Here is a 26834-nt window from a genome sequence, read left to right on the forward strand (position 1 = left end):
CTCTGTCTCTCTCCCTCTATCTCTCCCTGTCTCTCTCCCTCCCTCTCCCTCTGCCTCCTTCTCCCTCTGTCTCCCTCCCTCCCTCCGTCTCCCTCCCTCTGTCTCCCTCTGCCTCCCTCTCTGCCTCCCTCTGTCTCCCTTCCTCTCCCTCCCTCTGCCTCCCTCTCTCTGTCTCCCCCAGACTGCGCCTCTATGTCTCCCTCCCTCTGTCAACCTCTGTCTCCCTCTCCCTCCCTCCGTCATCGTCTGTAATCTAACCCGTGTGTGTGTCAGCCCTCAGCCCGGGCTGAGACAGCTTCCCAGCGCGCGCACATAGCCACACCCGAGTACTTAACAGGTCTTTAAAAGACCATTTACATGTTAATAAAGCTTTGTTGAATTTCACCTCTTAGGCCCCTGCATCTCCACTTTGACAATCACTGGAATCCCCCGGGCCCCCACAGAGCAGAGCCTGGGCTGCTGCAACTGGCAGTGTTTGCCTAACACTATTTAAATCTTTTTTTTTAAAACACAGGTAGGATGTCTGCAAGGTCCGCGGGCCACTAAGGAAGGCTTGCCGGGCCGCTGGCGGCCCGTGGGCCGTACTATGAGTAACTGTGCCCTAGATGCAGAGAAGGCTTTTCGTACACTGTCGTGGTTTGGTTTTGGACCAAAAATCATATCTTTGATTTCCCTACTTTACTCAAACCCTAAAGCGGCTACTTTTGCTAATGGTCTTACTTCACTGTATTTCCCTTTGCATAGAGGAGTGAGACAGGGATGCCCTCTGTCCCCCTTTCGTTTTAACTTAGCATTGGAACCTTTCCTTTCCAGAATAAGACAAAATCAACTCATTAACGGCTTTGTTTCCAATTCCCTCCAAATTAAATTGGCAGCCTATGCAGATGATGTCCTTTTGTTTCTCTCTCAACCCCTCCTCACCCATCCGGCTTTTTTAGAGGAAGTCCAATCCTTCTCAGAGGTCTCAGGCTATAAACTAAATAATGATGAGTGAAATTTTACCCCTAAACAAATATACTTTTAAGGAAGACTATTCAATTTCTAACTTCACCTGGAATCCAAAACAGATCCAATATCTTGGTTTGTGGTTCACCCCATCTAACAAAACATCAATTTCATAAAATTTTTACAAATGCATGGAAAAATTGACCACCCTCACAACTAAATGGCACCCCCTACATCTCTCTTGGTGGGGTTGCCTCGATACAATTAAAATGATGTTGACTCCTATTGTCCTTTACATCATTTCTAATATCCTTCTGCCTATCCCTGTGAGACTATTTCATAAAATTAACTCGATACTCATATTCTTTTTATGGTTCAATAAAAAAAACAGAATGTCCCTTTTAAAACTGTCTCGGCCAAAATCAGAAGGTGGTGTTAATTTTCCTAACTTTCCCAAATATCACAAAGCCTTTCTATTGGGACACCTTTCTAGATGGGTGTCTGACACGTCTCTTGAATCCCCATTATAGTTTGATTTAGAGAGATCCTTTCTTTCTCCTTTTTCGTTTCAGGAATTTCTGTCTTTCACGCATAAACCACAGAAGCTTTGTACACCCATTATAAATCACTCCTGCAAGGGGTGGGCGTAGTTCGCGAAGTAGCACTTCGCGAAGCTACGCAAAGTGAAGTTCGCACTACGCGAGCTACGCGTAGCACTTCGCGAACTGCGTAGTAACATGTTCGCACTGTGCAAGATGTTGTTTTCAATGATTGCACAGTGCGGATAAGCAACCGGCACTGTGCAATCATTGAAAATGGCATCTTGCACAGTGCGAACTGGTAGTTTCTCATCGCGAGCGGTCGCGAGCATACGCGACCCCTCGCAATGAGAAACCTGACCTCCTCGCGTTGGGAATCTCGCCGGGAGGTTTATTTTCCATGCTTGCGATCGCCAACTTGATGTTGCTGATCGCGAACAAGGAAAAAGTCTCGCCGGGATGTCATTTTGCTTGCTCGCAGTCGCCAACTGGACGTTGAGGACCGCGAGCAAGCAAAAAATGACCGCAGCACTACGCAACACTACGCTATGCGTGTTCGCACTGTGCTACGTGCAGTTCGCGTAGTGCGAAGTAGCGCGAAGTTCGCAAACTACGCGAGCGTAGCGTAGTGCTTCGCCCAGGCTTAGTCTTGAACTCTCTTTTACCCTCTGCCCCTCATGACATTGATTCATTTCTCACCTCCTCCATTTGGCAAATAAATTAAAAATAAACCTGTTTACTAGAAAACTTGGAGAGCCAAAGGCATCATATGGGTGCACCAATTATTTGACAATTACACTTTCCTTACATTTCCTAACCTACGCTCTCTCTTTCAACTGCCTTCTTCTGCTATGCATACATTTTTAACCCTATATTCCGCTGCATTAGAATCCTATGCATATTTCAAGTCTCTTTCTCCTCCATCTCCGTTACCAGACCCTACATGACACAACTTACTTCACATCTCAACCAAAGTTTCTACTTTTTATCTTCACCTATCTCTTTCCCCCCGTGAAAGAAACAAAACAAACACAGAACTTTCATGGGAAGATGACTTGGATACTCATTGGCCCATTCCCTTATGGGTCAAGATCTGGTTGAAAATTAGGAAATCATCCAGAGCAGCCAATACTGCCCAAAATCTGTTTTTCAGTTATAATAGACTCCTTTGGTCAATGATTTCCTTACATAAAATGTACGGCGATGTCCTTGATACTTGTTGGTCCTGTACATTTGAGCACGCTGGTTTAAAGCACTTAATATTCACATGCCCACAGGCGTGGCATTTTTTTAATCAAGTCTGGTCACAAATCGAGTAAATGTTTCACGCCAATGTTCCGCTGATGCCTGATAACATCTTCCTGGGTAGCCTTGCCACCGGTTGGAATATTAACAAAGCACAACTACCAACAGATAACTAAAAATTGGAAAAACGCCTCCAAACTCTCATACTTAGCTTGGTGGTATTCTGTCTGTCATAACCACCGCTTAGACACAGCTTTCGCATTTCCTATGTCTCTTGCCAAACAAAGACTGCAAATATGGTCCCCCATTACACAATTTTGAGATGATAATGGTAAAAATCTTTTGCTCCTGCTCTGTATATGCAAGAAGTTGTCAAGCCTCCTTGAATTTTGATATAACTTGTTTGTTTATTATATGATGTTTTACCCAACCTTATTTGTTCTAGCTCCATATTTAATATAGTAAAAGACCTATTTTCATCTGCAACCATTAACATCACCCTATGTGTTAATTTTAGCTTATACTGTAGCATTGATATTTCTCTCATTGTATTTTTTGACGATATCTTATATGATACATTGATGTTTTCTTTTATTTATTCTCAATAAACTCATCTTTTCAAACTAAAAAAGAAAAAAAAAAAAGATAACCCCTTAAGGCTTGGCCTTCCTCTGCTAGAGCTTTTGTTCTTCAGTTTTGGAATGATGTGCCTCCTGGGGGCAAAGATGATGGATGCAATCATTGTGGCCTGAAAGTGTTTAATGCGGATTTTAACAGTGGTAAACACCTTCTAGGGGTGAAAGGTGGTAATTGCACTTATGTGCATTTACAAACTTAATGTCCTTTAGGGACAATGTTATAAAAGACAGTATTTATGCTAAAAGTGATTCAAGTGTAGCCTGCAACACCCTCTAGGGGTGAATGATGTAATTGCACAATATTGTAAAGATAAATGAGATTAAATTGTGATTCATGTTGCCAGATAACGAGTATACCACACTCCCCATCATTCTTAGACATTTACTCCTGCTAATACTTTAGTTCCAGAAAGAGACTGACAGCCACTTGTGATCAAAGTTGACATACTTTATTAGCAGTACTTAGGGCTCTCAGTCATGTTTATATGTACTGACTTCATTTATGCCTATGGTGAAATGCTTATTGAAATAATGAGGTGGACAGCCACTTGCTTTGGTGCCAGTATTAGGCGCTCTTACTCCAAGTTATGTTCAACCTGTGGCATTTAGGGACAAGATAATGTTTAGACATGTGAGTGGGGGTACTAGACCCCTCCTCTTTAGGGAGGGGTAAGAATGTGTATGCAATGTCATCCAAACGTAATTCCATCGGCTTGTGTATATTTGTAAATTGCTGCTTGGTATTGATCAGTGTTTGTGTAATATATGTACTTTTTACTTTTCTAAAGAAAAGCACAGACTGAACAATCATTTATTGAGTGGTATTACTCACACCACCTCACTACAATGGGATATTTGGTCCTCAGTGGAGGACAAATGTAGACACATTACTACAACTAAGGAGTGATTTTCAAACAAGTATGGATACACAGCTGCTGAAATATTGACCGCTCAAAAGAATAAGGAAACATGTTAACAGGAGAGGAGAGAGAGTGGGTGGTTGAGTATGAGAGAGATGAGAATTGAGGAAGGGGAATCAACACCAGGAAGTACGTGTGGAAGGACAGAGTGCAAAGACACTGATGAAGAGAAAGGAAAGGCTTGTGAGATATGTAGATGGCTGATTTCAGAAAGATGTGGAGAGAAAAGTGCTCGAAGTGGCTAACAGTGAGAAACTGTAGAGGAAAGTGTTGCTTAATGGAGAGGGGGAGTGCGTGAGGCCCTAGCCTTTTCACCGACCATAGGAATACTTAATTCATAGTCTAATATTTTCAGAATAGAAGTATTTTCAGTTCTAATTATTCACAACACAATCATTGTTATTCCACATTTATCGAATACAGCTAACACGAATTGACGTCACCAACATCTCTAGCTTGTTTTAGGCATATGTTCCTTGTTGTTTGATTGTCAGGATGCAATAACAGGAAACTCAGGCAGGTAGCCAAATTCTGGTTATTAATTTGATTTACTTGTGAGACAGTGTCACTCGAGGTGTCACACATTTGGTGGTATAACGTCACTCATACACACGCCAAAACAATAGACACTGAATCATGGACATTTCACAGATAAGCAATCTGAAAACTTCACACATATCAAACAACTGCTATCTGTCAATACCACCAAAAGGACACCCTGGGGTGAATGCGCTCTACAGATACATGTGCTGTTATAGTACAATGCCCTGCTGCACCTGCACCAGTTGCAACAATGTAGTTCCCCTCTCTATGCTCACTAAATACACAATAAGGTCTGCTGAAAAATGTAGTTCCCAATCTCTGTGCTCACTAAATACACAATAAGCTCTGCTGACAAATAGCACCTCTGACAAACTATTCTCAATGGAATTATGTCCAGGATATTTTGCGATGAAGCATCTGCTTGCTGCAAAAGAAAAGAGGGCGCCCCATACCTTGTACTCCTTTGGCGCTTCCTCAATAGGGTAGTGGCGCTCATCGTGGTTCCGGTGCCCCTGTGACTTTTCACACACCAGGCAGATAGCTGTGCAGTCATATGTACAAAACAGTTTCAAGCCCTCATTGTGCTTCTGGCAGATCGTCTTCTTGTCTTGCATGTCTATGGCCGTGCAGGATCTCTCTTCAATGCTGTCTGAAAGTTTACGGGTCCCCTACTCAGGTGATTGTGGGTGCGACTGGCACTGGCTTGATCCTTTCTGCACTGAGTGAAGCACAAACAGAACGCACCTTTCTTCCTAGTGTAATTATCATGATCTGTGACTCAGATCACATGTCTCCATACAGCTTAACTTAAGCTTCAGTTTCATCACACCTGGAGTTTCGACCAAAATGGGTTTCGTCTGCATCGGCACTGCCAATTCATCATCTTGTGGCGAGGCTGCCATTGTACATTTGCAACTTATCTGATCCTTATGGTATATACCTGTGGCACTAACTAAAAAAATTAAAAGAATGCTTTATCCACTGTATTATGCTACTTGCCCTTCAGGTACACTTCCAAATAGTTCCTGTGTTTATATGTGTGGGTCCACAGCTGAGAAAGTGAGCAAACAAAACAAATGAACATGCACTAGCCAAGCCAGTAGGTCTGGGTTTCATGTCTTAACTTCTCCAGAGTGAGAGACACATTGCAGAAGTGAACAAAGAGACCAATACTTTTAAAGTGATCTTACATGTAGTTCAATGCAAGCCGGTTGAGTGGATACACCCAAACAGCAAATAGCAGTAGGTGAAAGACAATTACTGTTTTGGGCTGAGCCAAGAAGTGATTGACAATGCCTCAAGCCAATGGATGAAAGAAGCTAGACGAAGAGAGCCAATAGTTGCAAGAGAAAGGCGCATAGCCCACTCGATGTTTATTGTTTCCAGTAGGACTGTTTGACAGCTATGCTATCAAAATCCAGACCTAAATATAAAAGAAATTAGGCAGAAGTAAAATACAATGCAAATTTGGGATTTTAGGAAAAAAGGTTTTGATTAATAATCTTAACTACATCATCTCCGGGAGTAGATGACATGCATTACTCTTATTCTACTGATGTGGCAGATCTCTTTGTGTCCAAAGGTTCTAGTATAGTTGCTATAAAGGAGTCCCCACTGGTCGTATGGACCTTTGATTGTCGACTGAAAGCGTATTAAAGGAGATAGCATCAGCAACATATATTAATGGCTGTGAAACCAATTTGGCTCCACAGCAGAGAAATCATGAAGGCTTTATTAGCAAAATTAGTAAGAGTTACTAATCAATCATTTGGTAAAACAATGAATTCAAAAAGCACAAATAACTATATAATTATGAGGTCTGAAGTTGTATATTATAAAGAAAAAGATGCAAAATGTAACAATGTAGAGACAAAATATAATGTAAATTGGTTCCATAAATGAACTTCCCTATTCTGAATAAACCATTGAAAGTGACAAGGGGAAGTTTGTCTGCATCAGTAGAGCCAAGTTAAAATTCAAGAAGAAGGCACAAGTGGTCAACACCTTGGCAGGGGAATCAGCAGAGTTTGAGAAGGGTCTTCTCTCAGCGAAGTCAGGACAGGATCTACTAAACTATTCTAAGGAACAAACAATTAATACGCAATAGGAGGTTCAGGAACCTTCTTCCAGCCAACTCCCTCTGGACATTCTAGTCAGAAGACAATGTTCTCTGGGAACAGGTAGACGTCCCATGGTCAGACAAAGAGGTACACAGCTGCATGGCCTTGAAGTTAGCAACATTTTGTATATTCAATTACGCCAGCTAGTTTAACAGTTTCCAACAATAAACAAAAAAAAGTCTAATATAACAAACAAGCACTCTTTGAGACAGCACCTGCAGAGAAGAGAAAACATGAAACAACTTACAATGCATTTTTAAAGAATTATTTGGGGGACTAAGGCCTAAGCACAAATCAGGTCAATACATTGAGTAAAAAGAAGGCAATCAAATGGATATAGTTAGCGTGAGTGATTACATTGATTAAAATATGATTATATGTATATGGCTCTCAGTACAGGTAAATGCAGCCACCTACTGTCATTTGATTAATGCAGTGCACACAGATTAATATTGTTATCGCATGGGAGGAGCCAAGCGCTGGAGCAAGATGGCCGCTTGAACACCAGGCTCCGTGGTCGCCACCCCTGAGGCCCCTTATCCTGCATGAGATCCTGCCCTGAACTGCATATGTAAGGGTATCACTTGGCAAGCGGTGCCGAATCCCGAAAACCCGGTGTCTCTACCCCCCTCGACGGCTGAGTTCTCGGCGCCGCTTGTAGGGGCCTACACGAGGACTTCGAGCTGGAGTGAAACAGGGACGGCGAGGGGGTGGGACGGAGGCGGCGGCGTGGACCGGAAGTCGCTGGCCGGGGGGACGCCATTCCTCGGCGCGCTGGTGGCTTTTTCCCCTCCCTCCTGCTGCGGGCACAGACTGCGAATTTCCCCTGGGCGCGGTGGAGATGTGAGGCCGGAGACGCCGGAGGACGCTTCCGGGTGAGCGGGGTGCCTGGAGCGGCGGCGCCTCGCGGGTAAGACTTTCGCTGCACGGTCGGTGCATTGCCTTGGGCGCTCCGTAGCCGGTGAGAGATAGCTGGGCCCGTCCCCCTCTGCCGCCGGGGGCTGAGTGATCGGGCCTGCCTGCACGGCTCGTGCAGGGGACTGCTGCGTTGTGCAGGTGCTGGAGGGCAGAGACAGGGCCTAGGACTCGGACTGGGGGCCGCCGATCCAGGAGAGCCATCAGTAACGTAAATTCGGGCAACGCAGGCGGAAGTGGAGGTGCCGGTGGGTTCCCCCCCTCACCCCCCTGAGCCGGGATAGCTCCTGGGCGTGGAGCGGAGGTGCTAGTGAACGGTGGCTGACCGCGGCGACCTTTGAGTGGCGGGAGGGGTACCGAGGGCCCTTCACGCCCCAGTCCATGAGAGTAAGCGCTGGACCTGGTTGGACGCCGCGGCGCACTGCCGATGCTCGGGAGGTGATTTCTTTCGGCCGGGGGCACAAATCAAAAGACACTTTGGCAACACCAGAACCGCAGTTCGGGAGGAGGACGTAGTTGCAGAGAGATCGCCCCGGACTCGGAGAGGCATAGACCGGCGCCAGCGGGACGGTGCAGAGACCTGCCAGCGAAATGGGGAGCAGGGTGGAGGCTGAGAAGTCCCAGCCTAGAATTAATAAAGGGAACAAGCAGATTCAGGCCAACAAATTAGATCGCTATACGCAGCCTAAAGACCCGTCAACGGACCAGCGACAGGCATTGAAGGCCGGGAGAGATTCAGTGAGTCCCTCTCCGGAGCTGACCCTGCAGGATGTAATGACCACCATAGGAGGGGTCAAGTCATCCCTTGAATGCAAGCTGGAACCCCTGGAACATAAGCTGGAAACGGTCTCCATAGAAGTAAATTTAATACGGACAGATCTCACCAAGGTCAACGAGAAAGTCAAATCTCTGGATATTAAAACGGCCGGCCTGACAGAGGACGTGTCGCGACTCCAGCGAGAAGTCCAAGATCTGAAGGGTTTCTGTGAACTGGCTGAACGTAAGTTGGACGATTATGAAGGGTGGTCTAGACGGAACAACGTCCGCATTTTGGGGGTGCCCGAGAAATCAGAGGGACCCGTGCCGGACCTCTTTGTGGAAGACCTGATTCTTAACCACCTCAAGCCTAAGGGCTTTGGAAAATTCTTCACCATCGAGCGGGCGCACAGGGTCCCGGGTGGGCGACCCAAGCCTGGAGCGCCACCCCGCCCACTGATTGCACGAGTCCTCAATTTTAGGGACAGAGACGCTATCCTGCAGTCGGCCCGAGCGTCGGCCCATCTGCGCAATGAGAATGCCGCCCTCTCCTTCTTCCCAGACTTCACTCAGCTGGTGCAGAAACAACGAAAGACTTTCCTCGCAGTCAAGAAACAGCTCAGGGACAAAGGGATTAAATACGCTATGATGTTCCCGGCGCATCTGCGAGTGGAGAGCGAGGGGAGGGTGTGGTTTTTCGATACCCCCGAAGTGGCGGCGGACTGGGTCGACAGCCAACACGTTCAGGGGGCTGGAGGGCGCCGCAGAAGCGAGGAAGAAGAGATGCAGGAACAGGCTTGGAGTCGGCGAGCGGGCTTATGGACACTGTACTGGTGGTCAGGTATGGGGGCCGTGGACCCCAGAAAGGGACATAATCAGTGGGAACATGGCATCGCAGCAATGGACTGCTGAGTCACATTCAGGGCACAATTCTGTTGGAAATAGGGGACCTGGGGGCGGTGGGTGGGCTGCCTCCTCGGAACTACATTTAGTTATCGTTAGAGATAGGGTATAGGGCGACAGGCACTCTGCCAGTGTGTTATGGATGGTCCCAATCAGCAGGGGTGCAGTGTGCAGAGCGAGAGCGACTTCGGCAACAGTATGGTAATGAGCAATGAGCGGGGTTTGGGGGTCAAAGTCCTCAGTTGGAACGTAAACGGGCTGGGGGACAAACTAAAGCGGGGGAAGGTCAGCCAATTCGTCAGGAGGCACGCCCCGGATGTAGTCCTCCTCCAGGAAACACATCTAGTTGGGAATAAATGCATGGCCCTGCACAGGGGGGGTTACAGAATGGTGGCACACTCGGGATTCACATCTGGGTCCCGAGGGGTGGGCATACTAGTGAAGAACTCTTTCCCTTTCACAATAACGGCTTCATGGGCCGATGTCCGTGGCAGATATGCCAGGGTTTCGGGTCAGTGGGAAGGGACGGCTACATTTATCTCCATATATGTCCCGCCCGGTTTGCAAGCGGATACCTTTACAGATCTGGGCTCCATCTTTCTAACATTCCCGCTGGGTGTCCTGGTAATAGGGGGAGACTTCAACGCGGTGGTAGCCGGGGATGTAGATAGGCACCCACCGCGGGACATGCGACCCTCCCAGAGGTGGCTGTCAAACTTTCTAGAAACGGTGGGGATGGTGGATGGGTGGCGTACCCTCAACCCTGACAGGACACAGTATACTCACGTATCGAGTGTAAATCGTAGTCTGTCACGCATTGATTACATCCTAGTCCCAGCGTCACAGGCCCATACTATCCAAGAGATTCGTCATCTGGGATGGGGTATCTCCGATCACTCCCCTGTGTGGCTTCAAATGGGAATGGGAAGCATCACTGTAGGCAAGATAGCCCTAATAAACCCATGGTACCTGAAGGATCCGACCATCCGCAAAAATGCTATCAAGGCCACTGACGATTACTTTCAGGAAAGTGGGGCACAGTCGACTCTGCGCAGACCCTGTGGGAGGCGTACAAAACAGTCATTAGGGGAGAGGTTGTTTCTTCAATAGCAGGAAAAAAGAGGGATAGGCATGTGGAATTGGTGAGAGCGGAGGAGGACGTGTTGAGGTCAGAGGAGGAGATAGCCAAAGGGGTGACCCCTGAAGGCCTCCACCGGTTGAAGTTGAGGCAGGAGGAGTTCAATAGCATTGCCAAAAATAGGGCGCAGGCGCAGTGCGGCAGGGTTCAGAGCAGAGTGTACGAACTGGGTGACAATGCCGGGAAGTTGATAGCGTGGCTGGACAGGAGAGAATGGGCCTCACGTCTGGTACCCGAGATACAGGGAGACGACTCGCCTCCTATTACCGAACCGCAGGACATAGCAGACGCATTCGCTTACTATTACCACTCGGTTTATAGTACCTCCGGGAAATATTCAGAAGAGGACAATAGCGCGATGATAGGGGACATAAAACTTCCCACACTCTCGGATGAAAACGGGGCATACATGGAGTCCCCACTGACAGATGAAGAAGTGGCGCAGGCGATCAGAGGAGTGCGGTCCGGGAAAGCAGCACGGTCCTAACGGTATTCCCGTAGAGCTATACAAGTTGGCGGCTAATAAACTGGCCCCCCACATCCGTGCAATGTTAGAGGAAAGTAGAGAGAAAGGAATGCTTCCATACGACCAGCGGGTGGCCAATATAGTCGTCATACATAAAGAGGGCAAACCCAGAGCGAATTGCGCATCATATAGGCCAATATCGCTCCTAAATGTGGAGCCTAAAATACTGGCAAAACTGTTGGCCACGCGATTGATTAAGGTAATCAATACGCTGGTACACCCGGATCCATCAGCCTTTATGCCACATCGCAACACGGCCCTCAACCTGCGCCGCCTTCATGGAATACTGAGTAGAGCATCTACTATACAGGAACGGGCGGCCCTGGTTTCATTGGATGCCACCATGGCATTTGACATGGGTGAGTGGCCCTATTTGTTTGCGGTGTTGAGCAAATTTGGGTTTGGTCCGGAATTCCTGAGCTGAATCCGTCTTCTATATTCCGACCCGATGGCCCGTGTAATAGTAAATAACCGAAAGTCCAAGGACTTCCAGTTGAGCAGGGCCACTCGCCAGGGATGCCCCCTGTCGCCGCTTCTCTTTGCGCTGGCTCTCGAACCGCTGGCAGCATGGATTAGGCAAGACCGATCTATTCGGGGACTAAGGTGAACTAACGATTGGGAGGATAAGATCTCCCTGTACGCAGACGACATCCTACTCTATATCGCTGCCCCTATGGCGTCACTGATCTGCCTATTGGACATACTAGCTATTTTTGGTAAATATTCGGGTTTTACAGTTAATTGGTCCAAGTCAGTACTTTATGTGCTGGCAGGCGATCCGCCCGCAATACCATCGAGTTGCCCAATAATGATTGCTTTGGAAGGCTTCCGATATCTCGGGATCTATGTTTCCCTGAATCCGAGACTGCGCTTTGCTCGTAATCTGGACCCACCCCTGCAGCGACTCAAAACAGATGTCGCACGTTGGAGGTCCCTTCCTCTCTCCATGCTGGGAAGGGCAGTCCTCTTTAAGATGATGGCCCTCCCTCGTTTCTTATATGCGCTCCAGAACACGATGGATCTGGTCCCGGTGTCATACTTTAAGGAAATTAAGAGTCTCCAGAGGAAACTCCTCTGGGACGGCAGACCCCGGATCGCGTATTCAAAGCTGACCCTGAATTGGTACGATGGGGGTATTAGTCTCCCCGACCTTAGAAAATACTATTGGGTAGCCCAGCTGGCGGCGATTAACCATGGTATGCATTGTAGCCCAGATGATCCCAGGTACATTATGGATAGGTGGCTGCTCCCGGGGGGGTACTATACTAGGGCTCTATATGCCAAGTGTTAGAATTGGGAATCTCTGGTTGGCACAGGTATGCACTTGTGACAAGCAGGGACTCTTACTTCTAAGTCAGGATAAGGGGATCACCCTTTCAAATAACCCCTGCTCACCCTTTAGGTAGTGTGGCGCAAGCAGTCAAGACTATTCTCAGGGCGTCATAGGTTAAGCATTTGTGAACACATACAGTAATACAATGACACACCACAAATGGACACCAGTTGAGGTTGTATAAAAATAGTTTTCTTTATATAAGGCTTAGCACAAGACCAGAATAAAGAGTAAAAATGACCACAGTATTATTTTAACGTTCAATGTTCTTGTAGAAAGGCTTAAAACACAAAAATAGGCTTCTTTTAGTTAAGTCCGCTTCTTTCAAGGCTCTGTACGGTTCGTACCTGGATGTGCAGCTCGCTGGCGTTAAAAACAAAGAAAGTACGAGTGTTGCGGACTCCGGGGTCCGTGGCGTGCACGCTGCGGGGCGAACAGAACAAAGTACCTTGGTTTCGTAGGGTCCGCGACGGACAGTGCGGGACAAGTCGATGGGTCCAGGTCGTAGCTCGGCAGCGTATTCGGATGCTGGTCGGGTCGCGGCGTCTGTACGCGGCACTGATACGGGACCTTCAGGGATACGTTGCGGATGGCCCGGATCGGCTTGCAGAGTCCGTGGCGTTCGGCGTTCGAGCCGTACCTTCGGTGCGGATAGGCGGCGACACTTCTCGGTGCCGTACTGCGTACGGGGAGGATCGGTGCGATGCGGCTTCTCAGCTCTGAGCACGGCACAGTGCAGTACGTTTAGCAGCGTACGGACCGTACCTGCGGGACAATGAAGCTTGTGTCTGAGGCGTACAGGATTAGGCAGCCAGGGCTGTACGACTCGAATCGGCGGGGAAGGTTAGGTGCAATGCGGCCGGGAGGGATACGGTGCGTACTAACGCTTTAAAATCAGCGTAGACACACGGTGCTGGGCGGCAAAGACACGGCTTCGCGGCGAATGGGGTACGGGTCGTACTGGGGGCCAAATCCAGCGGGAAACAAGCAAGAATTGTCCAGGCAACTCAATTTTGGAAGGCAGATGAGTCCAATGGTCCTAGGACTCAGTTCAGGGGGCAAGCTCTCTTCCAAGCTCTTGGAGATTGTTGAAACAAAGTTGCAAAGTCTCTTTCAGTCCTTTCCTCTCCTTTCTCAGCAAGGCACCAATTGTAGGCCAATCCCCCAGGTTAGGGAAAGTTACTCCTCCTTCAGCTTCTTCCAGGTCCTTCTAGTCAGGCAGAGTTTCTTCGCGGTTCAATCAGGATCTGATATCTTAGGAGCAGGGCTCCTACATTTATACCAAGTTTCTTTTGTCTTTACAGGCCAGGGGGGCCTTTGCCTAATCCCAGTCCAGTTCTTTTCAGTAAGGAGCACTTTGTTGTTGGGACTCTGGCTTCTCCTTTCAGCAGGCAGGGCAGAGACATCAGACGCTCCCCAGGGGGTGGAGCCAGCATTGTGGTGGCAGAGCACAGCCCTATTCAGAGTCAAGGTGCACTCCTCCCACCCATCCTGGTGTAATCTCTCTATTCACCCCCTGGCAGCCCCAGCCTGTCTCCTGGAACTTCCCAGCCCTGTCACTCAAGCTACACACAAAGAAGATAGCCCCCTCCCAGCAGAGGTGGACTGAAATGGTTAGGCACGCAAAGGCTAACTTTCTAAAAGTAGCATTTGCAAACATAGGATATTAAAATAAACTTTACTAAAAGATGTATTTTATTATTCTGAGTTCAGGCATACTAAACATGAATTTCTACCGTGCTTCCTGAGCCTGCTAGGACTATAGAGTGTTATAACCTAGCAGCCCATTCTGGCCTATGGAGAGCAGGTAGCCTTACAATAGTGAAAAACGAAAATGGCTGTAATTCACTATTACGACATGCCACACACTTCAGGGCATGTCCTACCTTATCCTTACAATGAACCCTGCCCTAGGGCCTACCACGCCAATGGTGCCAGGTCTAACACCAAGCCCGGTAGATTCCCGTTGACTGGCCCTACCGTGCACGCAGTCCAGATATGGCATGCTGTCAATAAGCATTTGGGATGGGATGGTAAACTTACACTAGCCACGCCATTATGGAACTCGGAAAAGCTAGGGAGCCTCTGGAAATCCAAGTGATTTGATAAGTGGGATCTTATTGGGATCACACAGATCTAGGACATGTGGGGAAAGGACACGGTTTTGCCATTTGCATCCCTTAAAAGACAATATAACATGATGGACACTGAATACTACCGGTATCTCCAGATCCGCCATGCGTTGCTAGCGCAGGTCCCCAGGGACGCGACGCTGCCAGAGGCTTCCCCACTGGAAGCCAGAGTGTTGGACGGGCATATCCCAGAGAAAACTATTTCCCTGATTTACAGGAAGGAGGATCCACTGGTGATCCTCAAGGGCAAGTGGAACAGTGAAGGCCTAGAACTGGATGATGAAGACTGGCAAGAGGCGGTCTCCTCCCCGAGGGTGGTAGCAACCCAGGCCAGGCTTCACCTTATAGGCAAGTTGATGACAAAGCTCGTGAAACCCCCTAAACACAAAGAAACTATGCTTGTAATATATATTGAAATGTGTAAATTGCTACTGATGGAAACTGAAGTCGCCTGCCAATGTGTAATTGCTGTATGTCAGTCGAATTAATAAAAAAAGAATTTTCAAAAAAAATATATATATTGTTATCGCATAATGGCTAAAAACGATATACGCGTTCATGAAGCACTAAATTACACTGCGCCACTCCCCCCTCTCATGTCTAGAACAGCCATCACACAGAACAAATCAACGTTCTGAAACCATTTGATAACTTTGTTGTCTTCAACATAGTACGCCTAGAATTCTCCAACTCCTTCATCTCATCATAAGCTTTATACTGTTTTTTTTTTTGTAAACAAATTTTATTCGTCAAAGACACATCCAGCGAAGCTCTGTGACCCAGAGACTTCAACCATATCAAAAGACAACATACCAGCTTTGACATTTTTCTCATGAAGTATCGTATACAGACTACAAAAGAGACATGCAGAACCAAAGCAGTCCCCTCCCTCAAAAACCCATAACACCATCCCCCACCCCACTCCCCCACCCATCGCACTGTCCATCCAGTCAAAGCAGCAGATCTATGCACGACTACTATTCTGTTCCGTCCATGACCCATACCCCCCAGACCCGGCTGTGCCTGGTACTCCAGTGTGTGCCATGCCTCTTTAAATCTAGAGGGAGATGGTCCACCACCCACCCAACTATTCCTCCAATATGGGCTCTAAGTCCAGTCCCCTGTAGTCCGCCCAGCGCTTCCATATTTTATAATGTTTAAGGGGGCAGCCCCGTGCCAAATAGATGGGGGCCTCCAGTCCCATACAAAAATCGAGACCGGTCTTCCAGACAGATAGTGAAGGTGCGACTGTCGCCTTCCACGCCCTCGCTATATCTCGCTTGGCTAGAGTAAAACCCAGGAGCATCAGATGGCGCTTATAGACATTGCCCCCTATATCCTCCATCACATGCAAGAGCACCAGTTTGGGGGACCGTGGGAGATCCCAACCCAGCACCTCTGACAGACAGGTCAAGACCCCCCGCCAGAACCTAGTTAACCCAGGGCAGTCCCATATCGTGTGTAGCAGCGTCCCCTCTGCATTCAGGCAACGGAGGCAATGCGGAGAGGCCACCAGGCCCGCCTTATACAACCTAACTCTAGTGAAATAGACTCTGTGCAGATACTTAAACTGGATGAGCCAAAGGCTCACAGCGACAGCCGCCCCGCGCGGCGAGGCCAGAGCCTCCATCCAGTCCTCCTCCTCCAGCTGACCCACATCCCCCTCCCAAACCTCACGGAGATGCTGCAACGACGGGGAGCAGTGAGTTACCAGGGACTGATATATTCTCGAAATCTTGTGGTCTCGTAGGTCCCCCATGAAAACCTTCGCCTCAATTGGACTAAAATCGTCCAACTCCTCAAGACCCACCAGACTGGGGGAAAGAGCATGCCGGAACTGCAAGTATTTAAAGAATTGGGTACGCGGCATATGAAAGTCCTTCTGGAGCTCCTGGAAGGATTTCAGGATGGGCCCCCTCATAACGTCACCCAGGGTGGAAATCCCTATCGCATCCCAGTCCCGAAATCCGGGGAGGGCCGCCAGCTGCAGCAGACCCCCGTTTCTCCAGAGCGGAGTCTCCCCCGCGAGGCGATTCCACCAACCCATCTTCCGCAGCGCCTGCCTCCAAATCTGAAAGACCAGTTGCGTCACACTAGGTAGTAACCGTCGCAGCGGAGCGGAATAGAGGAGGGTATGTAGCGAGTGATCCCCCATTAGGCGGCGTTCAAGGCTATATGCCGGATCCGACCTGTCGCCATACCACCATTCACTCAGGACCAGCAGGTGGGATGCCATATAGTAGGAGAGAATATCTGAGGTGGCAAGTCCCCCACAAAATGTAGACTTAAAACATGTACGCAGCGCCACCCGCACTACCCCTCCACCCCAAAGGAACTGACCCAGTAGTGCGTTGACTTGGCGGAACCAACCCCCGGGAATAGGATATGGATGATTCTGCAGTTGGTAGAGCATCCGAGGCAGGGCAACCATTTTGAAGATGGCCGAGCGGCCATATATGGAGAGGGGCATGTGAGACCAGGCACGAACATCCTCTCGCACTCTGTTCCACACAGGCACCAGATTCCCCTCCCACGAGGTCAACCTAACGTCGGAGAGGAGTACTCCCAAGTATTTCAACCCTCCACTCGCCACCTGAACCGCAGACGCCCAAGCACCCGGACCCGCCCCGCTCCCCAGAACCCAAATAGTAGATTTATGCTCATTCATACGCAGGCACGTAGTCTCTCCAAACACCTGCATAATGCGTAGCAACCGCGGGCCAGTCCTATCTAGTTGTGTAAGAAAGAATAACACATCGTCGGCGTAGAGGGCAATACGATCTGACAGGCCATCCGCCCACTCGAACCCCGATACTTGCGCGTCAACCCGCACCCACGCCGCCAGGGGCTCCATCGCCAGAGCGAACAAATAGGGCGACAGAGGACACCCCTGTCTAGTGCCGCGACCAATAGGGAAGACAGCGGAGACAGAGCCCGCCACTCTCACAGATGCAGTAATGTCCGTGTAGAGTAGAGTCAAGTAGGAGAGAAAACGAGGCCCTAGGTTTAGTCGACGCAGGAGGGCAAACAAATATGTCCAGCTTAAGGAGTCGAATGCCCGATCCATATCCGCAAGTAATAATGCCGCATGGACCCCCAAACGACCCGCAGCCGCTATGGCCGCATGCGCCCTGCGTATATTGTGGCGGGTCGCCCGCTGGGGCATAAATCCGGCCTGGTCGGGGTGTATAAGAGACGAGATGTGGGGACGGAGGCGATTGGCAAGTACTTTTGCCAAGACCTTGGCCTCCACGTTGAGAAGGGAGATGGGGCGATAAGAGGCATGATGCTCCGGGGGCCGACCGGGTTTATGAAATACCACGACCTCCGCGTGTCGCCAATCACTGGGCAGGCTGCCCGCCTCCCTGGCCTCCTCCACCACTCTGCAAAAGTGAGGGCCCAGCTGTTGGGAGTATCTCTTAAAGAATTCATTCGGGAATCCATTGGGACCCGGTGCCTTACCAGACTGCAACTCCTGAAGAGCGGAGGTTAATTCGTCCGCCGTGAACGGGCAGTCGAGCTCCGCACTCACGTCATCTGTCAGAGTCTTGGGTGGGAGATCATCCAAGAACCGGTTAATAACCTCAGCCGGCAAACATTCTTGGGGCGCATAAAGCTCTGCATAGTATTCCGCAAAACTCTCAGCAATAGTCAACGGGTCCGATATCGGCAATCCCTCAGGCTCAACAACCCCCGGGAGAGTGAGGGGCCGTGTCGCTCTCTGGCACAGTCTATGCAGGAGTTTACTGGATTTGTCCCCCCACTGGTAAATTCTGCTGCGGGTCGCCAACCACGCCTGACGGGCCTCATCTAGCGAAAGAGAGGAGAGCTCCCGCTGCGCCAGCAGCAACTGGCGGCGGGCCTGTCGTCCCCCCGGGCCTCCACTGCGCTCCTCGAGTTCCAAAATCTTTGCCTCCACCCGCACGAGCGAGTCTCTACAGGCCCTGCGCGCCGAGGCACAGTAGGAGATATCAACCCCGCAGAGCGTGGGCTTCATTGCCTCCCACAGGGACGCCGCCATCGACACCGTCCCCAGATTACGCTGCAGGTACTGATCTACAGCGTCCCCCATGTGTGCCCTATATTGCGCTTGCTGGAGGTTCCAAACAGAAAGACGCCATCGGAATGGACCTTGTTTGGGGCCGACACGCAGCGTAACCGCTACTGGCGAGTGGTCCGAAAGTATGTCCGCCGCCACCACCCTGCCCGCGTCGTCCCGAGACACAAAGATACAATCAATACGGGAGAGGGAGTCGTGGACCGCCGAGAGGTATGTGAAACCCGGGGACCCGCCATGCAACCTGCGCCACGGGTCTTCCCATTCCTGACCCATCATAAGAGAGTAGAGTTTGGTCGAGCCGCCCCCGGCCGGGGCGCCATCGGGCCTCCGTCTGTTAAGGGCCAGATCCGGTACATCATTCCAGTCACCTCCGACCACCGCTAATCCCTTCGATATATCCGCCCATACAATCAGAAGCTTTTCAACAAAACTCCAGGACAGCGGTGGTGGGGCGTACACGCTTCCAAAGATCACCGGAGCCCCCCACAATTCCCCTTGTACAAAAATATATCTTCCCTGCGTATCGGTCCACGCTTTAACATGCTGGTAGGGAACTCGCCTATGGACCAGCACGGCCACTCCTCGGGAACCCCGCACAAAGCCCGCATGGAACACCTGCGCATAACCAAACCTTTGAAAGCACAGCGCCTTCGTACCCATAAGGTGTGTCTCCTGAAGCATCAGGATGTCAGCCCCTGCGCGCTTGGCCTGCTTAAGGAGAGCGCCACGCTTAATCTTATCCAGCGCACCTCTAATATTCCAGCTCAAAATGCGCAGGGACCCCAAGGGACCTAGCAATCTACCCGTTTCTACCGCCATGGCAAACCATCAGAGACCCGCCGAATCCCAGCTGTCCAGGATCCGTCCCACGGTGCAGCCCCAACCCACGATAAGACAGTGCGATAAGAAAACAGCAACAATCCCCAACGCAACCCCTACACCCCCCTCCCCCCACCCCGCACCTCAAGAACAGTGAAGTACCTGTCGCGGCAGGCAGTGCCAGCAGACCCCAACAGGGAGTACCACCCCACGCCCACCAATGGATCCCCAACTTACAGTCCATTAATCCTCAGTCTCCACCCCTTCTTGGCGAGACCAATCGGGATGGCAGCCCAAGCAAAGCTCCCCTGGCCACAACGTATACGACTGTCCAAGAGACATGACCCTACATATGGAAGGGAATCAATCCACTGGCGCCTCCTGTTCCAGCGCCGGCCCCCCGCCCGCGCGCGCCCCCCCAGACCTGGACCGCCGTCTGGACCTAGAGCGGTGAAACTTCTTTCCCCGGCCCCCAGGCCCGCCACGCGCCACCCCACTTGAGGAAGAGTCAGAATCCTTTCCCGGTGGAGAGTGAGGACGCAGTCGCACAGTCTCATCCATCCAAGTGAACACCTCCTCCGGAGAGTCAAAGAAGAGCGGTAGGCGACCCGCAGCCGGGCCGGATACAGCAAAGCATAGGGAAGCTTGAGCTCCCGCAGACGGGCCTTGGCCGCGAGGAAAGACTGCCGCAGTTGCTGAGTTTGTTTAGTATAGTCCGGGAATATGAGGATACGGGTGTTATTAAACTGCAACGGTTCGTGGGCTCTGGCTTGTTTAATGATCACGATAGTTGAGCAGTTTCGCTATCACAGGTCGCGGCCTGGCTCCAGGAGGGGGCTTCTGCATCAGGGCTCTATGCCCCTCTCCACCACGAAGCAGGTGGATAGGGAGCCGGCGGGTAGCCAACCCTCCAACCACCGCGCGAGAAATTCCTCCATATTCCCAGACTCGCAGCCCTCTGGAAAGCCAATGAAGCGGAGGTTGTTGAGTCGGGCCCGACCTTCTGCATCCTCAACCCTAGATGCCAGGCCCCTCTGGGAAGTCTCCAGGGCCGCCACTCGTTGCTGCAGGGTAGTCACCACGTCCTCTACCCCGGAGACCCGGGTCTCGGCCTCGGTAATACGTGCCACGGCATTGCGCAGGTCCTGGGGCAACAGCATGACATCGGAGCCCACCGCTCCTATCTTGGCGTCCAGGGCATGTCTGGACTGGGTGATGGCTGCCAGGATGGCTGCAGTGTCCTGGACGGCGCCCGGGGCCCCGGCCACCGCCCCGGCCGAGCCCCCCGGGCAGGCGTATTTCTCTAGCGTGCTCTGTTTAGAAGGCCCTCCGCCAGGTTTGTCTCTCGTCATGGTGTGGAAGGCGTCTCCCCACAAGCCTTCGTCCCTCTAGAGGCGCCGCTCCCGCGTCCCTCGCCGGCCCCGTGCACGATGCGGTCCAATCCCACAAACCAAATCCGGGCCTTGCAGCTCGATTTAACTGCCGAAGTGGCCGTATGGGGGTCCCAGCCAAGTGGCACCTGTCAGCACGGATCCCGCGGCCCCACTCCTCGTCACGCAGCCACTCCAAGACTCACGGGGCACCCCAGAGTTACCACGCTGATCCCTGTGCCGCCACGCCGCCCGGGCCCCGGGCGCCACCAGAGCCCACGCTGGGTCCAATGTGTACTGTAGAGGGACAAGCCGGATATGTCTCGAGGCTATCCCCGAAACGCTGCGGGCCTCCCGGCCACCCCCCTGCACCCCCACGCGGGCCGACAGCACCGCCGAACCCCCAGATGAGTAGAAGTCTGTGAGATGGGGGGGGGGGGAGGAAGCCCAGATACCCCAGCCACCGGGGGCGAGACACTCACCCTGCAGCTCCTCCACGAGCGCCGCAGCCCGACTCAGCTGCCGTCCCCAGGCGCAGTCTCCGGCGGTCCAGGCGGCCAGACGCGCCGGGCGAGGGTCCACCCGCCAAGTCCGCCGTCCGCCCGTCGTCAGGTGCCAGGCCCTCCTGGATCAACTCCGCTGCACGCAGGGGCCACGACCCGCAGCCCTCAACCTCCACGTGGGCTCAAGGACTCTCCCGGCATGGGCCCAAGATGGCGACCTCCTTCACAGCGCTGGTGCGCCCCACAGCGTCCGTCGTTCCGCGGACCTATTCTCGCCCGTCAGGGCGCTCTCAGCCCCTCCGCGGCCGCTGCCCCTGCCAAGCACTGAAGTCGCCTGATGGCCCGCAATCGAGGCCGCGGCTCCCGCGTCGCCTCCAGGCCCCAACTTCGCACCAACCCGTCTCTGCCGTCAGGCGCCGCTTTCGGTCCCGGAGCACGGGAAACAGGAGCGCCGCGATCCCCGAGCCTCTGCCGTGTCAGGCGCTATGGAACTCGGCCAGGGGAGCAGGATAATTACAGGATATGTGGCGGGCTAGCCGGAGCTCAGCTAAAAGCCGTCCGCCATGCTGGCTCGTCAAGCCACGCCCCTTTATACTGTTTTTACTCCATCTCAACTTCATTATGTTTCCTGATCGTACTCTTTTCTTGCACTACCAGTTATTTTGTTTTTATGTAGTTACATCCCTTTACCAAAGCAAATAGGCAAATCAAGCTAATGCAAATAATCAATATATGTCCTTCAACCGGTCAGTGGCCAAAGCCGCATGGCCGTAGGAAAAGAGAATGTCTCTCTTTTATCAAGGTTTGCTCGATGCCATGAAGGATGTGTTGGCACAAATTATACAGATTTGATTAATTTAACATTGAGACAGGATAGTCGGATGTCAGAAAGAGGGGGAGAGAAGAAAAAGGTGGAAAGAGCTTATTATCGGTCCGTCAAAAACCCCGTAGGGCTATGTTAAGCAGTGAGACAGGGCGAAGCTAATGGAAGTAGGAGCTATAAGAGCCCCGTTAACAAGCGAAGAAAGGGAGAGTCGCAGAGTGCAGGGACTGTGTATATACTGCAGGAAAAAAGGTCATTAAGTGTGAGACTGCCCCTCTAAAACCAAGTCACCAGGCGCCTGGTTTAGGAATAAAAAGGTGGCTGTTTCAGTCACATGCCCAGAGTTAGGGGTACCCGGGGTGACAGGAACAGAAGGTGACACAGACCAGGGTTGGAGGATCCCATCTTTATCGACCACTGCATTAAAAGACACTGAATCCCACATCGTGCTCTCTATGAGTCTTGAGTGAATCATCGGCGCCATCTGGTGTCGGCATGTTGGATTCCGGGGCCACGGGGAATTTTATTGATAGTGGTTTGGTGGCAAGCTTTGAGTTGGGTAGAGTTCCCCGTGAGACGCTGGAAGAGGTATTGGCCATGGGTGGCAAGCCTCTGACATCTGGTCTTATTACGGATCAAACTGAGTCCATACGGTTATCAGTAATAGATCCTACCAGACTGCATGTGGAGGAACTATCCTTGAACATTATCGAGGCCCCACAGTATGAGGTGATATTGGGGATGTCTTGTTTCTGTCATCATAATCTCACTATCGATTGGAGGACTAAAATGGTACGGTTTCTATCAGAAGAGTGTCAGAAACATTTTGCTCAGAACACACCTTCTCAGGCTGCACTGTTAACTTACCCATTCTTTGTGGGAACTGCAGCTGAGAAGGAGACAGTGTTACCTTTGGGGTATGAGCAGGTTGCAGATGTCTTTAGGGAAACTCAGAAAGAACAGCTTCCCCCACACAGGCAATAGGATTGCCAGATTGATTTTGTAGAAGGAGCAACCATCCCTGCTTGTAGAGTGTATGCATTGTCGGAGCCAGAGACCAAACACTTGAGGGAATACATCGATCAATACCTGGAGATTGGGTTTATTAGGCCTTCCTGTTCCACGGTGGCCTCTCCACTGTTCTTCATAGCCAAAGCGAATGGTGACCTGAGAGCCTGTATAGATTACCGCATGTTGAACAAACACATCATACGCAACAGATACCCTTTGCCACTCATCTCAGTGTTCTTGAATAAGGTGCGGGCAGCTATGGTCTACACCAGGCTGGATTTGAGAGGGGCCTATCACCTGGTGCATATTCGAGAGGTTGATGAGTGGAAGACCGCCTTTAAAACCTGTTATGGTTTATTCGACTATACTGTAATGCCGTTTGGGCTTTGCAACGCCCTGGCAGATTGTCAGTATTTCTTGAATGATGTTCTTAAAGAATATGTGGACCACTTTGTAGTCATCTACATTGATGACATATTGATTTACTCCACTTCTAATGAAGTTCACAGGGAACAGGTCACGCTAGTACTAAAAAAGTTGAGAGAACACCACTTGTATTGTAAATTGAGAAAATGCGAGTTTTGAGGGCATGAAGTGGAATTCCTAGGGGTTATGCTTTGTCTGGAAGGGTTGCACATGGCTGAACGTAAGGTACAGACGGTGCAAGAATGGCCTACCCCCAAAAACGTGAGAGGCGTCCAATGTTTTTTGGGCTTTGCGAACTATTACCGCAGGTTCATTCTGCATTTTTCCCAAGTTGCTGTCCCAATCTCATGACTGCTCCGAAAGGGAGTCCCTTTCATTTGGACTGGTGAGGCTGAGGAAGGATTCCTTTTCCTAAAGAGAGCGTTCACTATTGCTCCAGTACTTACACATCCCAAACTTGAGAATCCTTTTTTGGTGGAAGCAGTTGCCTCTGATGAGGCCATTGGCGCTATACTCTCTCAGAGAGATAAACACACTACTACATCCAGTGGCTAAGAAACTGAACCCAGCGGCAAAAAATTATACTATTGCTGAAAAGGAACTATTGGCGATTAAAAAGGCCTTTCAGGAATGGAGGCAGTACCTGTGGGGGGCTCGTTACCTCATTACAGTGTACACCAACCATAGGAAACTCCAATATATGAAGACGGCCCGGCATCTCTTCCAACGGCAGATGAGATGGATGTTGTTCCTCGCAGAATATGACTTTGTTGTTACCTTTAGGCAAGGTACTGAAAATTGCAAGGCGGACTCTCTGTCCAGACAGGAATCCATGGATGCAATCATTGATCCCTCAAAGGTGCTTTGTGCCATCAGGGTGGAAAACTTTCTTTTTTTTTATGTTTTCAAAAAACCTTTATTGAAAAACTTGCACATCAATTTACAATATATGCAGGCGGAAGGTTCGCATTCGAAAGGGAGAACCACATCTGTTACATACATTGTAGGAACGCTAGCATCACCTTAAATTACACAGAAAGAAATAGCATGTAGTGGAGCAGAAAGGGCAACGAGGAGCAAATGAGAGAGGCAAAGTGCTGGTGAAGAGGGATGCAGGGTATCAGTAGGATGTATGGATGCGGAGGTTACACCTCACAAGCCACCTCCAGCAGCCACCACGGGCGAAGCGCCGGCTGGGAGCGTATGAGAGATCGAGGGGGGTGAGGCGCTCCGGCGCAGAAGGTAGGAGACAAGGGGGCCCCAAATGTCAATCGGGCGGCTGGTTGCCGGCACCAAGTCACGGAATTCTGATAAAAGTGTCTGACAATGCGCAGCATCTGCAAGCCAAGCGTTGACCTTGGGCGCAGACCCCAATGTATGGTGACCCTGCACCGTGCGAGAACAAGCAGCATAGCGATCAGCCAGTGGGAGGCATTTGGGCCGTATTTCACAAAGCCAAGGAGGCAAAGCAGAGGGTCAGGTACGACAGATGTGGAGGTGATTTCAGTGACGGCAGCGCATACATTGCGCCAGTATGCAGAGACCCTTAGTCACAGCCAGGCAAGGTAAGAGAAGTCGGCGGTAGGAGCAGAGCATGGTAAACATCTGTCGCTGGGGATGAGGCCCATTTTGTGCAGCTGGGCAGGGGAGCGGTATAATCTATGCAAATATTTAAAATGTATTAGGTGCAGGAGGTAGTTGGGGGACAAACTTTTAGTCTGATTACAGCAGTACAACCAGACCTCATGAGAGAGATCGGCGCCAGATCCTCCCCCCAAGCAACGCGGGCACGGTCGGCAGAGATCGGAGATGCGGCCAGTTCGAGAGCGTAAATCTTGGTGACCAGCTTATGAGGAGAACTTGATGTGTATGCAAAATTTAGGACAGTCATCGAGGGTGGAGGCTGCGGAAACGTAGGATGAAGCTCCCTGCAACAGGCTCTTAGTTGGTAATACAACAGAGTGTCCATGAGGCCGGAGCCTGCAGCGAGAGAGAAGAAAGTATTGTTGGGGTAAAGGGCCGACACCGTGGCCAGACCCAAACGAGTCGCGCGTTTCACCATTCCGGCAGTCTGCAAGGGGGATGACGATGGATGTTACACACTGGGTATAGCGTTTGCTGAGAGCATGCTAGAGCCGGTGTATCTCTGGAGTCCGTCCGAGGCCCAACATAAGGAATCCACCTTGTCAATTTCGCCACGTGGGGGTTTTGCAGGAACAGAGAGAGCAGTCAGAAGCGACCAGGGGGCAGCAAGGTCAGCCTCCACCGCCACTTGGGGGTGGAAAGGCATTGGGTGCGGCCAGAAGTGTAGGAAGCTGGCTTTGGCGCTAAGGGCGTATAGTTTGAAATCAGGAGCACCAAGTCTGCCGCGTGATAAGGTAAGTGTGAGAGTGTCGTATGTGATCCAGGGCTGACACCCAGCCCAGACAAGGGTAATGATGAGTGAACGGAGTCTGCGAAAAAAGTGAACCGTAAGAGGGATGGGGATATTCAAGAAATGGTACAAGAACTACGGTAGCACCACCATCTTGGCGATGGCTATGCGTCCCGCCAGTGATAGAGGCAGTTGACGCCAGAGGTGGATCTTGGACTCCAACCAGTCCACTGCCCGGCCGAAATTCGCCTTCCAAAGTTCGTCCACGTCCCTGCTGAGCCAGATGCCCAGATACCTAGTGGGTCCCGACGCCCATACAAACAGGTAGTCCAGTGTGAAGGGGACAGTGGCGTCCGTGAGGAGGAAAAGAATGTACTTACCCCAGTTAACCTGGATGCCGGACAGGCCCCCGAAACCCACCACCTCACAGACCATGGGGCTGAGATTCTCCTGGGGTTGGCGGACATAGAGTGTGACATCGTCCGCATACATGGAGACAACCAAGGCGCATGCTGCGAAGCCAAGACCCCTCTGGGCATGATGTTGCCTGAGCCTGGCAGCAAGGGACTCCATGGCGAAAGAGAAGAGCATGGGTGAGAGTGGACACCCCTGCCTTGTGCCCCTGGCAATGGAAATGGGCTCCGTGAATTGACCATTTATCCAAAGGCGGACTGTGGGAAGAGTGTAGAGAAGCTGGACTTTGCGCAGAAAAACCAGGCAAAAGCCCAAGCGAGGGAGAAGGTAAAAGAGTAAGGGCCAGTCGAGAGTAATAAAAGCTTTGGTGGCATCCAGAAG

At 50.8% G+C, this 26834-nt stretch overlaps 1 protein-coding gene across 3 annotated transcripts in view; it reads right to left on the minus strand.

The window, feature by feature from the left end:
* The window catches only part of LOC146854122 (E3 ubiquitin-protein ligase TRIM39-like), a 387595-nt gene extending 382041 nt beyond the window's left edge, over window positions 1-5554 (minus strand). For all 3 annotated transcript variants that reach the window (XM_085650514.1, XM_085650513.1, XM_085650512.1), the window contains exon 1: window positions 5283-5554. In XM_085650514.1, the coding sequence (XP_085506640.1) occupies window positions 5283-5444 (162 nt within the window). In that variant the 5' untranslated portion in view covers window positions 5445-5554. The remainder of the gene's footprint in view (window positions 1-5282) is intronic.
* Window positions 5555-26834: the final 21280 nt, after the last annotated feature.

The sequence above is a fragment of the Triturus cristatus genome, chromosome 4_1, assembly GCF_964204655.1.
Source record: "Triturus cristatus chromosome 4_1, aTriCri1.1, whole genome shotgun sequence".
NCBI classification, from domain to species: domain Eukaryota; kingdom Metazoa; phylum Chordata; class Amphibia; order Caudata; family Salamandridae; genus Triturus; species Triturus cristatus.